The 13,462-nt window shown below is 44.9% G+C and overlaps 1 protein-coding gene across 5 annotated transcripts in view; it reads right to left on the bottom strand.

Annotated features, from left to right (window-relative positions):
* Window positions 1-6,243: 6,243 nt before the first annotated feature.
* cep89 (centrosomal protein 89) overlaps window positions 6,244-13,462 on the bottom strand; it is a 121,279-nt gene continuing 114,060 nt past the window's right edge. For 4 of the 5 annotated variants that reach the window (XM_029768560.1, XM_029768559.1, XM_029768557.1 and 1 more), the window contains 2 exons: window positions 13,187-13,356; window positions 6,244-6,778 (listed from right to left, as the gene is read on the bottom strand). In XM_029768560.1, the coding sequence (XP_029624420.1) occupies window positions 6,421-6,778; window positions 13,187-13,356 (528 nt within the window). In that variant the 3' untranslated portion in view covers window positions 6,244-6,420. The remainder of the gene's footprint in view (window positions 6,779-13,186; window positions 13,357-13,462) is intronic. The other variant, XM_029768561.1, reaches the window with a different exon arrangement.

The raw sequence follows: 13,462 nt of genomic DNA, 5'->3' as shown, positions 1-13,462 counted from the left end.
CAATGATGTCGTCCACACAGTGACTGTACGTACATATCCCAACCAGAAGCCATGGATTAAAGGCAACATCAGCATCGAGCTAAAGGCTAGAGCTGCCGCTTTCAAGGAGCGGGAGACTAATCCGGACGCTTATAAGAAATCCCGCTATGCCCTTTAGACGAACCATCAAACAAGCAAAGCGTCAATACAGGATTAAGATTGAACCCTACTACACCGGCTCTGACGCTTGTCGGATGTGGCAGGGTTTGAAAACTATTACGGACTACAAAGGGAAACCCAGACGCGAGCTGCCCAGTGATGCGAGCCTACCAGATGAGCTTAACCTGTTGGGGATAGGGGGCAGTATTTGCACGGCCGGATAAAAAACGTACCCAATTTAATCTGGTTACTACTCCTGCCCAGTAACTAGAATATGCATATAATTGTTTGATTTGGATAGAAAACACCCTAACGTTTCTAAAACTGTTTGAATGGTGTCTGTGAGTATAACAGAACTCATTTGGCAGGCCAAAACCTGAGAAGATTCCAAACAGGAAGCGCTCTCTCTGACTATTTCTTGGCCTTCTTGATCATCTCTAACCAAAACAGGTTAGTGTCATAACGTGACATTTTCTAACGCTCCCATAGGCTCTCAGAAGGCGCCAGAACGATGAATGGTGGCTTTGCAGGCCATGGCTGAAAAACATTAGCGCATTTGGTAAGTGGTCGATCTGAGGACAATGAGACTGGAGGCGCGTGCACGAGCCGACACCATGTTTACTTTCTCTCTCTTTGAACGAAAACAACGACTCCCGGTCGGAATATTATCGTTTTTTTTACGAGAAAAATAGCATAAAAATTGATTTTAAACAGCGGTTGACATGCTTCGAAGTACGGTAATGGAATATTTTGAAATTCTTTGTCACGAAACGCGTCGGGCACGTCACCCTTCTTTACCCTTCGGATAGTGTCTTGAACGCACGAACAAAACGCCGCTATTTGGATATAACTATGGCTTATTTGGAACCAAACCAACATTTGTTATTGAAGTAGAAGTCCTGGGAGTGCATTCTGACGAAGAACAGCAAAGGTAATCAAACTTTTCTAATAGTAAATCGGAGTTTGGTGAGTACCACACTTGGTGGGTGTCAAAATAGCTAGCCTGTGATGGCCGGGCTATCTACTCAGAATATTGCAAAATGTGCTTTCACCGAAAAGCTATTTTAAAATCGGACATAGCGAGTGCATAAAGGAGTTCTGTATCTATAATTCTTAAAATAATTGTTATGTTTTTTGTGAACGTTTATCGTGAGTAATTTAGTAAATTCACCGGAAGTGTTCGGTGGGAATGCTAGTCACATGCTAATGTAAAAAGCTGTTTTTTTGATATAAATATGAACTTGATTGAACAAAACATGCATGTATTGTGTAACATAATGTCCTAGGATTGTCATCTGATGAAGATCATCAAAGGTTAGTGCTGCATTTAGCTGTGGTTTGGGTTTATGTGACATTATATGCTAGCTTGAAAAATGGGTGTCTGATTATTTCTGGCTGGGTACTCTGCTGACATAATCTAATGTTTTGCTTTCGTTGTAAAGCCTTTTTGAAATCGGACAGTGTGGTTAGATTAACGAGAGTCTTGTCTTTAAAATGGTGTAAAATAGTCATATGTTTGAGAAATTGAAGTAATAGCATTTCTAAGGTATTTGAATATCGCGCCACGGGATTACACTGGCTGTTGAGTAGGACGCAAGCGTCCCACTGGCCCAGAGAGGTTAATGCCTTTCATGCTTGCTTCGTGGCAGGCAACACTGAAGCATGCAAGAGAGCACCAGCTGTTCTGGATGACTGTGATAACGCTTTCGGTAGCCAATGTGAACAACACCTTTAAACAGGTCTGCCACGCTGATCCTTAACACTGGGGCCCCTCAGGGGTGTGTACTTAGTCCCCTCCTGTATTTCCTGTTCACCCACGACTGAGTGGCCAAACACAACTCCAACACCATCATTAAGTTTGCTGACGACACAACAGTGGTAGGCCTGATCACCGACAACGATGAGACGGCCTATAGGGAGGAGGTCAGAGAACTGTCAGTGTGGTTCCAGGACAACAACCTCTCCTTCAACGTGAACAAGATTAAGGAGCTGATTGTGGACTACAGGAAAAGGCGGGCTGAACAAGCCCCCATTTACATCGCCCGGCTGTAGTGGAGTGGGTCAAGAGTTTGAAATTCAAACAAGGTCCAAACATACCAAGACAGTCGTGAAGAGGGCACGACAAAACCTTTAACCCCTCAGGAGACTGAAAAGACTTGGCATGGGTCCCCAGATCCTCAAAAGGTTCTACAGCTGCACCATCGAGAGCATCCTGACCGGTTGCATCACCACCTGGTATGGCAACAGCTCAGAATCTGACGGTAAGCCAGCACCATCTTCAGATTAGCCTTTATGTCAGTAGCCCTACCCCCTGGGTAACAGTGTATAAACGCTGGATGATTCGTTTTTAAGTCTAATATTGCGGGTAATGGAGTCGCCAATGACTAGAGTTTTCAATTTGTCAGAGCTAATGGTGGGAGGCTTTGGCGGCTCAGATCCCATAACAGGTGAAGGAGAGACCTGAGAAAGCTCGGACTCTGACTCGCTGCTTAATGGGGAGAATCGGTTGAAAGTTTCTTTCGGCTGAATGAGCGACAACGGTTGAGCGTCCCTACAGCATTTCTTTCCAGAAACCTTGACAAAATTGTCCGGTGCGGAGACTGTGCGAGGGGGTTTATACTACTATCTGTACTGGTGGCACAGACGCTGTTTCATCCTTTCCTACTATTAAATCACCCTTGCATAACGATTGCATCTGAAGCTGGGCTTGCAACACGTCTATCCTCACCATAAGGCGATCGTTCTCCTGTATATTATGAGAACAGCGACTATAATGAAATGGCATAGTGTTAATGTTACTACTTAGCTTCGGCTGGTGAAGGTCCTGGAGAACCATATCAGAATAAAGCATCCGGAGTGAAAAAGTTGGTAAATGTGATAAATGCAGAGTTTTAAACAGTCATTAAAAGTAAAACATGAAACATTTTGCAGACAACCAAGTAGCAACAAACAGAACTTTGTCTTTCAGGTATCAATAGACTTTGTCTTCCAGGTATCAATAGACTTTGTCTTCCAGGTATCAATAGACTTTGTCTTTCAGGTATCAATAGACTTTGTCTTTCAGGTATCAATAGACTTTGTCTTTCAGGTATCAATAGACTTTGTCTTTCAGGTATCAATAGACTGTGTCTTTCAGGAAAGTCAACGGCCTGTATCTTCAAAACATGAATCTGGACTAGAGTTCAACCGATTATGATTTTTCAACGCCGATACCGATTATTGGAGGACCAAAAAAAGCCGATAACGAATCGTCTGATTTTTATATATATTTGTAATAATGACAATTACAACAATACTGAACAAACACCTTTATTTGCACTTAATATAATAGATTTTATTTATGTATTTAGTCTCAAATAAATAATGAAACATGTTCAATTTGGTTTAAATAATGCAAAAACACAGTGTTGGAGAAGAAAGTAAAAGTGCAATATGTGCCATGTAAAAAAGCTAAGGTTTAAGTTCCTTGCTCAGAACATGAGAACATATGAAAGCTGCTGGTTCCTTTTAACATGAGTCTTCAATATTCCCAGGTAAGATGTTTTAGGTTGTAGATATTATAGGAATTATAGGACTATTTCTCTCTATACCGTTTGTATTTCCTATACCTTTGATTATTGGATGTTCTTATAGGCACTATAGTATTGCCAGCCTAATCTCGGGAGTTGATAGGGTTGAAGTCATAAACAGCGCTGTGCTCCAAGCATTGCGAAGAGCTGCTGGCAAACGCAGGAAAGTGCTGTTTGAATGAATGCTTACGAGCCTGCTGCTGCCTACCACCGCTCAGTCAGACTGCTCTATCAAATATCAAATCATAGACTTAATTATAATATAATAAACACACAGAAATTCGAGCCTTAGGTCATTAATATGGTCAAATCCGGAAACCACCAATTCGAAAACAAAATGTTTATTCTTTCAGTGAAATACGGAACCGTTCCGTATTTTATCTAACGGGTGGCATCCCTAAGTCTAAATATTGCTGTTACGTTGCACAACCTTCAATGTTATGTCATAATTATGTGATAAAATCTGGCAAATTAATTACGGTCTTTGTTAGGAAGAAATTATCTTCACACAGTTCTCAACGAGCCAGGCGGCCCAAACTGCTGCATATACCCTGACTCTGCTTGCACTGAACGCAAGAGAAGCAACACTATTTTCCTAGTTAATATTGCCTGCTAACATGAATTTCTTTTAACTAAATATGCAGTTTTAAAAATATATACTTGTGTATTGATTTTAAGAAAGGCGTTGATGTTTATGGTTAGGTTCATTGGTGCAACGATTGTGCTTTTTTCACGAATGCGCTTTGTTAAATCATCACCTGTTTGGCGAAGTAGGCTGTGATTCGATGATAAATTAACAGGCACCGCATTGATTATATGCACCGCAGGACAAGCTAGTTAACCTAGTAATATCATCAACCATGTGTAGTTAACTAGTGATTATGTTAAGATTGATTTGTTTTTTATAAGATAAGTTTAATGCTAGCTAGCAACTTACCTTGGCTCCTTGCTGCACTCGCGTAACAGGTAGTCAGCCTGCCACGCAGTCTCCTCGTGGTTTGCAATGTAATCGGCCATAATCGACGTCCAAAAATGCCGATTACCGATTGTTATGAAAACTTGAAATTGGCCCCAATTAATCGGCCGACCTCTAATCTGGACGGTCCCAAATGGCACCCTATTCACTATGGGTCTTGGTCGTAGCTAACTACCTAGGGCACCCCATTCAATATGGGTCCTGGTCGTAGTTAACTACCTAGGGCACTCTATTCAATATGGGTACTGGTCGTAGTTAACTTCCTAGGGCACCCTATTAGCTATGGGTCCTGGTCATAGCTAACTACCTAGGGCACCCTATTCACTATGGGTCCTGGTCGTAGTTAACTACCTAGGGCACTCTACTCAATATGGGTCCTGGTCGTAGTTAACTACCTAGGGCACCCTATTCACTATGGGTCCTGGTCGTAGTTAACTTCCTAGGGCACCCTATTCACTATGGGTCCTGGTCGTAGTTAACTTCCTAGGGCACCCTATTAGCTATGGGTCCTGGTCGTAGCTAACTACCTAGGGCACCCTATTCAGGGCACTCTACTCAATATGGGTCCTGGTCATAGCTAACTACCTAGGGCACCCTATTCACTATGGGTCCTGGTCGTAGTTAACTACCTAGGGTACCCTATTCACTATGGGTCCAGGTCATAGTTAACTACCTAGGGACTAGGGGGTCATTTGGGACACAACCCTGGTAATTGCGGTTAAATGGATGAACAAGAGGACAGTGGTGAACAGAAGAAAATCAATTTATTTGTAAAGAGCTAGATTGTGACATACAATCGTTACTGTAACTCAAATGAAGTTGATTGTTATTTTCAATAGAATGGTTGTAAAGCTAGATTGGCTAATAGACGCACAGTAATACAGTTTGATTGAGACTGAGTCAGTCATACGTATCAAATCTACTCAATAACACAGAGATCATACACATTCAAAATAGAGCTTTTGTAAATAAACTACTTTGGTTTTTAACATTGTAAATCAAGTTAATGCCTTGGGAACGGTTTGAACAGTCTGACCAATACAGACCTGGTCTTCTAGCCTGACCAATACAGACCTGGTCTTCTAGTCTGACGACAGGGTGGTTCTACTCTCCTGCCAACTCCTTATGGAATTGTCATGTCATGTTTGGCTTGACAATGAACAATGGAGTTAGCAAGAGCAGAAACAGATCTGGGACCGGGCTACTAAAACAGATCTGGGACCATGCTACTAAAACAGATCTGGGACCGGGCTACTAAAACAGATCTGGGACCAGGCCACTAAAACAGATCTGGGACCAGGCCACTAAAACAGATCTGGGACCAGGCCACTAAAACAGATCTGGGACCAGGCCACTAAAACAGATCTGGGACCAGGCCACTAAAACAGATCTGGGACCAGGCCACTAAAACAGATCTGGGACCAGGCCACTAAAACAGATCTGGGACCAGGCCACTAAAACAGATCTGGGACCAGGCCACTAAAACAGATCTGGAACCAGGCCACTAAAACAGATCTGGAACCAGGCCACTAAAACAGATCTGGGACCAGGCTACTAAAACAGATCTGGGACCAGGCCACTAAAACAGATATGGGACCAGGCTATGAAAACAGATATGGGACCAGGCTACTAAAACAGTTCTTGGACCAGGCCACTAAAACAGTTCTGGAACCAGGCCACTAAAACAGATCTGGGACCAGGCTACTTGTCTTCTGTAAGACCAATACAAAAGGGACACTAAGAATAGAAGTCCATGCCGTTCTTCTCGCTCTCATCCGAGGAGGGGTTCTGGTGCTGGTCCGAGTCGGACTCGAACATAGGGCTGTGGTGGAGGCCGGGCCGGCCGCCGCTCTGGGGAGACGAGACGCAGGGAGGAGGGCCAGAGCTGTCAGGGTGCGGATGGGGGTAGAACACCTCATCCTGGGGGTGGGAGAGCCAGCTGGGGGAGGGTCCATCGCTCAGACCCTTGCCATGGTGCACTCTGGCTGGGCTGAGGGAGGGGAGAGATGGGCTTGAGTCCTGGAGAGTCTCCCTAATTCTTTGGTTCTCTCTGGTCGCTGCCTCCCACACCACCTCCAACTCACCTTCCACCTCTCTGGGGGAGAGAGAATGAATTGAATTGAGAGCGAGAGAGAAGAAGAGAGAAGAAGAGCAAGAGAGAGAGATTTAATTGAATTGAGAGCGAGAGAGAAGAAGAGAGAAGAAGAGCAAGAGAGAGAGAATTAATTGAATTGAGAGCGAGAGAGAAGAGAGAAGAAGAGCAAGAGAGAGAGAAGAAAATAGTGTGAGAATTAACGTTTTATCTACATTTACATTTAAGTAATTGAGCAGACGCTCTTATCCAGAGCGACTTACAAATTGGTGCATTCACCTTATGATATCCAGTGGAACAACCACTTTACAATAGTGCATTTAAATCTTCTATTGTGTTATTGAAATTTGAGAGACAGATACGAACAGTCCACACCAATGTGACCACCCAAAATAATGCTCACATTGGTCAAAAATCATTATCACAGAAAACAGACAAAACATGCATATTCAAACCTTCGATTCAGACACTAAGGCGATTCAGACACTAAGGCGATTCAGACGACTAAGGCGATTCAGACAGTAAGGCGATTCAGACAGTAAGGCGATTCAGACACAAAGGCGATTCAGGCACTAAGGCGATTCGGGCACTAAGGCGATTCAGATGACTAAGGCGACTGTGTCTGAATCGCCTTTGTGTCTGAATCGCCTTTGTGTCTGAATCGCCTTTGTGTCTGAATCGCCTTTGTGTCTGAATCGCCTTTGTGTCTGAATCGCCTTTGTGCCTGAATCGCGTTAGTCGTCTGAATCGCCTTAGTCGTCTGAATCGTCTTAGACACTAAAGGCAAAATATCACAGAATCTCAGTAGCTGTACTGTATGAGTGAGTGAAAGAGTGAGTATATTATATTAGTGGACCCAGGAACCAGACCTTATGTCTCAGCACCACATTGGACCCAGTAACCAGACCTTATGTCTCAGCACCACAGTGGACCCAGTAACCAGACCTTACGTCTCAGCACCACAGTGGACCCAGTAACCAGACCTTATGTCTCAGCACCACAGTGAACCCAGTAACCAGACCTTATGGGTAGACCTATTGATCCAGTCTGGCTGTGAGCTGGTCAGGGAGGAATAGGTAGACCTATTGATCCAGTCTGGCTGTGAGCTGGTCAGGGAGGAATAGGTAGGCCTATTGATCCAGTCTGGCTGTGAGGGAGGAATAGGTAGACCTATTGATCCAGTCTGGATGTGAGCTGGTCAGGGAGGAATAGGTAGACCTATTGATCCAGTCTGGCTGTGAGCTGGTCAGGGAGGAATAGGTAGGCCTATTGATCCAGTCTAGCTGTGAGGGAGGAACAAGTAGACCTATTGATCCAGTCTGGCTGTGAGGGAGGAACAGGTAGACCTATTGATCCAGTCTGGCTGTGAGGGAGGAATAGGTAGACCTATTGATCCAGTCTGGCTGTGAGGGAGAACTAGGTAGACCTATTGATCCAGTCTGGCTGTGAGGGAGGAATAGGTAGACCTATTGTTAAGATCCAGCAGCATGACGTCCATCACATTAGCTAATTACCCGTGTTCTGGTGACATGACTTGGTCTCTATCTCTCTCTCTTCTCTCTCTCTCTCTCTCCTCTCTCTTCTCTCTCTCTCTCTCTCTCTCTCTCTCTCTCTCTCTCTCTTCTCTCTCTCTTCTCTCTCTCTCTCTCCTCTCTCTCTCTCTCTCTCTCTATCTCTCTCTCTCTCTCTCTCTCTCTCTCTCTCTCTCTCTCTCTCTCTCTCTCTCTCTCTCTCTTCTCTCTCTCTCCTCTCTCTCTCTCTCTCTCTCTCTCTCTCTCTCTCTCTCTCTCTCTCTCTCTCTCTCTCTCCTCTCTCTCTCTCTCTCTCTCTCTCTCTCTCTCTCTCTCTCTCTCTCTCTCTCTCCTCTCTCTCTCTCTCTCTCTCTCTCTCTCTCTCTCTACACACACACACACACACACACAGAGAGAGAACTCTGCCTAGTTCTGTACCGTTCACCAGGAAGCCCACAACAGCTAACTGATTCCCATGGCAACTGGAAAGGGTTCCATCTAACATGCAGATTATCAATATTAAATACAGTGATTGGTCCATTCATCCCCAGTAGTACCCAGTGATTGGTCCATTCAGCCCCACTAGTACCCAGTGATTGGTCCATTCACTCTCAAACTCTCGAGTGAAGAAGATAAAGGCTACACAGGAACATTCAGTCTGCAGCTGTTTAAGTACTCTAGTCTAGTAAACTCGACCGAGGACCACCACGTGTGTACCTTTGAAGGATGCAGTCTAACGGAGATGAGAGGGGAAGAACATTCACCTTCCACCACCGTGTGGTGTGATGTATCCATTCTAACAGACACTTCCAGAACAAAGGGAAACCCACTACAACTAATAAGGACATGGTGACCTCTGGTGGACAACCAGAGACTTACACAACCAGAGACTTTCTGTCGAACTATTCGTCACAGACGGATCGGGCGATTTCAACAAAGAGATGGCAAAGACATGCAAGTGTAAATATGTACTTTGCATTTCTAAATCCGAATGAGCGGTTGTTGGGGGTATTATTCAACTGTATATACAATAGTTGAATTCCTTTGTCGCTCTTTCTTTCCCCACCCCTTTTCATTGAGTACCAAGATGTTGTATCGGGTTAGTCCACTAGGGACCTTTCATTGTGTAACAAGCCATCATATCGGGTTAGTCCACTAGGGACCTTTCATTGTGTAACAAGCCGTGATATCGGGTTAGTCCACTAGGGACCTTTCATTGTGTAACAAGCCGTCATATCGGGTTAGTCCACTAGGGACCTTTCATTGTGTCATATCGGGTTAGTCCACTAGGGACCTTTCATTGTGTCATATCGGGTTAGTCCACTAGGGACCTTTCATTGTGTAACAAGCCGTCATATCGGGTTAGTCCACTAGGGACTTTTCATTGTGTAACAAGCCATCATATCGGGTTAGTCCACTTGGGACCTTTCATTGTGTCATATCAGGTGAGTCAACTAGGGACCTTTCATTGTGTCATATCGGGTTAGTCCACTAGGGACTTTTCATTGTGTACCAAGATGTCGTATCAGGTTAGTCCACTAGGGACTTTTCATTTCACCATGTTAGTAATCAGTGTATAATCTATCCTGTGTGTGTGTGTGTGTGTGTGTGTTTGTTATTCTGTGTGATTATTTAGTTATTTAGTAAATAAATAATTCTGCCAATTTGTGTATCGCTGATTCATCATGGAGACTAGGGTTCGTGCAGATTTATAGAATATTACGATGTTCAGAATGAGACTGAAATAGGAGCAAATTATGGTATATCAACATATTCAGATTTTTGGGGGGTTAATTTGGGAAACTGTAACTTGTTCAAATGAACTTTTTCCGTGGTGCCCCAAATTACAACTTAATTAATTGTTATATGATTCATTTAATGGCGTAATTATTGGATGAATAGCCATCATCGCATTAATGGTAGTCACGTCACGACACGTCACGACACAGACTACATCCACATTAATGGTAGTCATGTCACGACACAGACTACATCCACATTAATGGTAGTCACGTCACGACACAGACTACACCCACATTAATGGTAGTCACGTCACGACACAGACTACACCCACATTAACGGTAGTCGCGTCACGACACAGACTACACCCACATTAACGGTAGTCGCGTCACGACACAGACTACATCCATATCAATGGTAGTCACGTCACGACACAGACTACATCCACATTAATGGTAGTCACGTCACAACACAGACTACATCCACATTAATGGTAGTCACGTCACGACACAGACTACACCCACATTAATGGTAGTCACGTCACGACACAGACTACACCCACATTAATGGTAGTCACGTCACGACACAGACTACACCCACATTAATGGTAGTCACGTCACGACACAGACTACATCCACATTAACGGTAGTCACGTCACGACACAGACTACATCCACATTAATGGTAGTCACGTTACGACACAGACTACATCCACATTAATGGTAGTCACGTCACGACACAGACTACATCCACATTAATGGTAGTCACGTCACGACACGACTACATCCATATTAATGGTAGTCACGCCACGACTACATCCACATTAACGGTAGTCACGACACGTAACGACACAGACTACATCCACATTAATGGTAGTCACGTCACGACACGACTACATCCACATTAACGGTAGTCACGACACATCACGACAGAGACTACATCCACATTAATGGTAGTCACGTCACGACACGACTACATCCACATTAATGGTAGTCACTTCACGACACAGACTACATCCACATTAATGGTAGTCACGTCACGACACAGACTACATCCACATTAATGGTAGACACGTCACGACACAGACCACATCCACATTAATGGTAGTCACGTCACGACACGACTACATCCACATTAACGGTAGTCACGCCACGACTACATCCATATTAACGGTAGTCACGACACGTCACGACACAGACTACATCCACATTAATGGTAGTCACGTCACTACTACATCCACATTAACGGTAGTCACGACACGTCACGACACAGACTACATCCACATTAATGGTAGTCACGTCACGACACGACTACATCCACATTAACGGTAGTTAGGACACGTCACGACACAGACTACATCCACATTAATGGTAGTCAGGTCACGACACAGACTACACCCACATTAATGGTAGTCACGTCACGACACAGACTACATCCACATTAATGGTAGTCACGTCACGACACAGACTACACCCACATTAATGGTAGTCACGTCACGACACAGACTACATCCACATTAATGGTAGTCACGTCACGACACAGACTACATCCACATTAATGGTAGACACGTCACGACAGAGACCACATCCACATTAATGGTAGTCACGTCACGACACAGACTACATCCACATTAACGGTAGTCACGTCACGACACGACACAGACTACATCCACATTAATGGTAGTCACGTCACAACACAGACTACATCCACATTAATGGTTGTCACGTCACGACACAGACTACATCCACATTAATGGTAGTCACGTCACGACACAGACTACATCCACATTAATGGTAGACACGTCACGACAGAGACCACATCCACATTAATGGTAGTCACGTCACGACACAGACTACATCCACATTAACGGTAGTCACGTCACGACACGACACAGACTACATCCACATTAATGGTAGTCACGTCACAACACAGACTACATCCACATTAATGGTTGTCACGTCACGACACAGACTGTAGTCACGTCATGACACAGACTACATCCACTACTAGAAAAGTTATCGATCACAAATGTAATAAAGAACATCAGAAATAAACACAATTATTCAAATATAAACTACTATAGCTGCGTTATGATGTCAGCAGAGAACATTCTAGAGTAAAGGTCTCTCCCCACAGACAGACAGACAGACAGACAGACAGACAGACAGACAGACAGACAGACAGACAGACAGACGGACAGACGGACAGACGGACAGACGGACAGACGGACAGACGGACAGACGGACAGACGGACAGACGGACAGATGGACAGACAGTCACAGCCAGACAGTCAGATAGACCAATGGACAGACAGACAGGGCAACTACATCTCAGGGAGAAATTGATCAAGCCAAATCGACATTCATATTATGATTTGATGCTCTCAGAATCGCTCAAATCAAATCACTCAAACTTTGTTTGTTGCCAAGTCATCGTCCTCCTGTTCTGTTCAGTACTGTCGGAGGCTTGGGGAATATTGGATCAATTCTGTCATGCTACTGTTAAAATAACTGAATTTAGATGGTCCAATATTAAAATAGCATGAACTAAGAAGAGAGAGATACAGAGAGAGGGAGAGAAAGGGCAGAGAGATAGAGGGAGAGAAAGGGCAGAGAGATAGAGAGGGAGAGAAAGGGCAGAGAGAGTGAGAGAAAGGGCAGGGAAAGAAGAGAGAGAGCATTAAAGAGTGAGAGAGAGAGCACTAAAGAAAGACAATTGAGGACATCAGAAAGAGAGGGAGCAACAGTGAGAGAGAGAACAACAGCATTAAGAGAAGAGAGAGAGCAACACCGAGAGAGAGAACAACAGAGAGAGAGAGAGAGAGAGCGACACAGAGAGGGAGAGTGACTGAGAAAGAGAGGGAGCAACAGCGAGAGAGAGAGAGCGACAGAGAGGAAGAGTGACTGTGAGAGAGAGACAGAGATACTGTCTGCAGCTGTTCAGTCTTGCCCAGGCAGAAGCGCTTGCTGACTCCCCCTCCTTGCGCTCCCTCCGGGGGCCTGTCATTGGTTTGCGTTGCTAGTGACTCGGCTGCCTGCCTGCTCACTACTCCTGCCTGTGTGCGACTCGGCCACTTTCTCTCTGACTGGCTGCCCGTCTGGTTCTCTGACTGTCTGCCTGTTTCCCTGGCTGAGTAGCTGCCTGGCTGGCTGCTTTGGTACCTTTTCTGCTGCAGCACTCCGTCCAGGTCCTGCTGTTTGTCTCGTAGAAGCCTCTGGAGGTGCTGTATTTCTGTCTGGTAGGAGGCAGCCCTCCCTGCAAAGTCCTCCTCCTGCTCCACCAGCCTCTGGCCCAGAACCCCCAGGCTGCAGGCTGCCTGCTTCTTGTACATCTGGAGGGAGAGAGAGAGAGAGAGTGAGACCGCTGCCTGCTCCTGGAGGGAGAGAGAGAGAGGAGACAGTCAGACCGCTGCCTGCTCCTGGAGGGAGAGAGAGAGA

The sequence above is a fragment of the Salmo trutta genome, chromosome 12 (assembly GCF_901001165.1).
Source record: "Salmo trutta chromosome 12, fSalTru1.1, whole genome shotgun sequence".
Taxonomy (NCBI): Eukaryota; Metazoa; Chordata; class Actinopteri; order Salmoniformes; family Salmonidae; genus Salmo; species Salmo trutta.
Note: the sequence above shows the minus strand (reverse complement) of the source record. Positions and strands in the feature narration are given on the sequence as shown.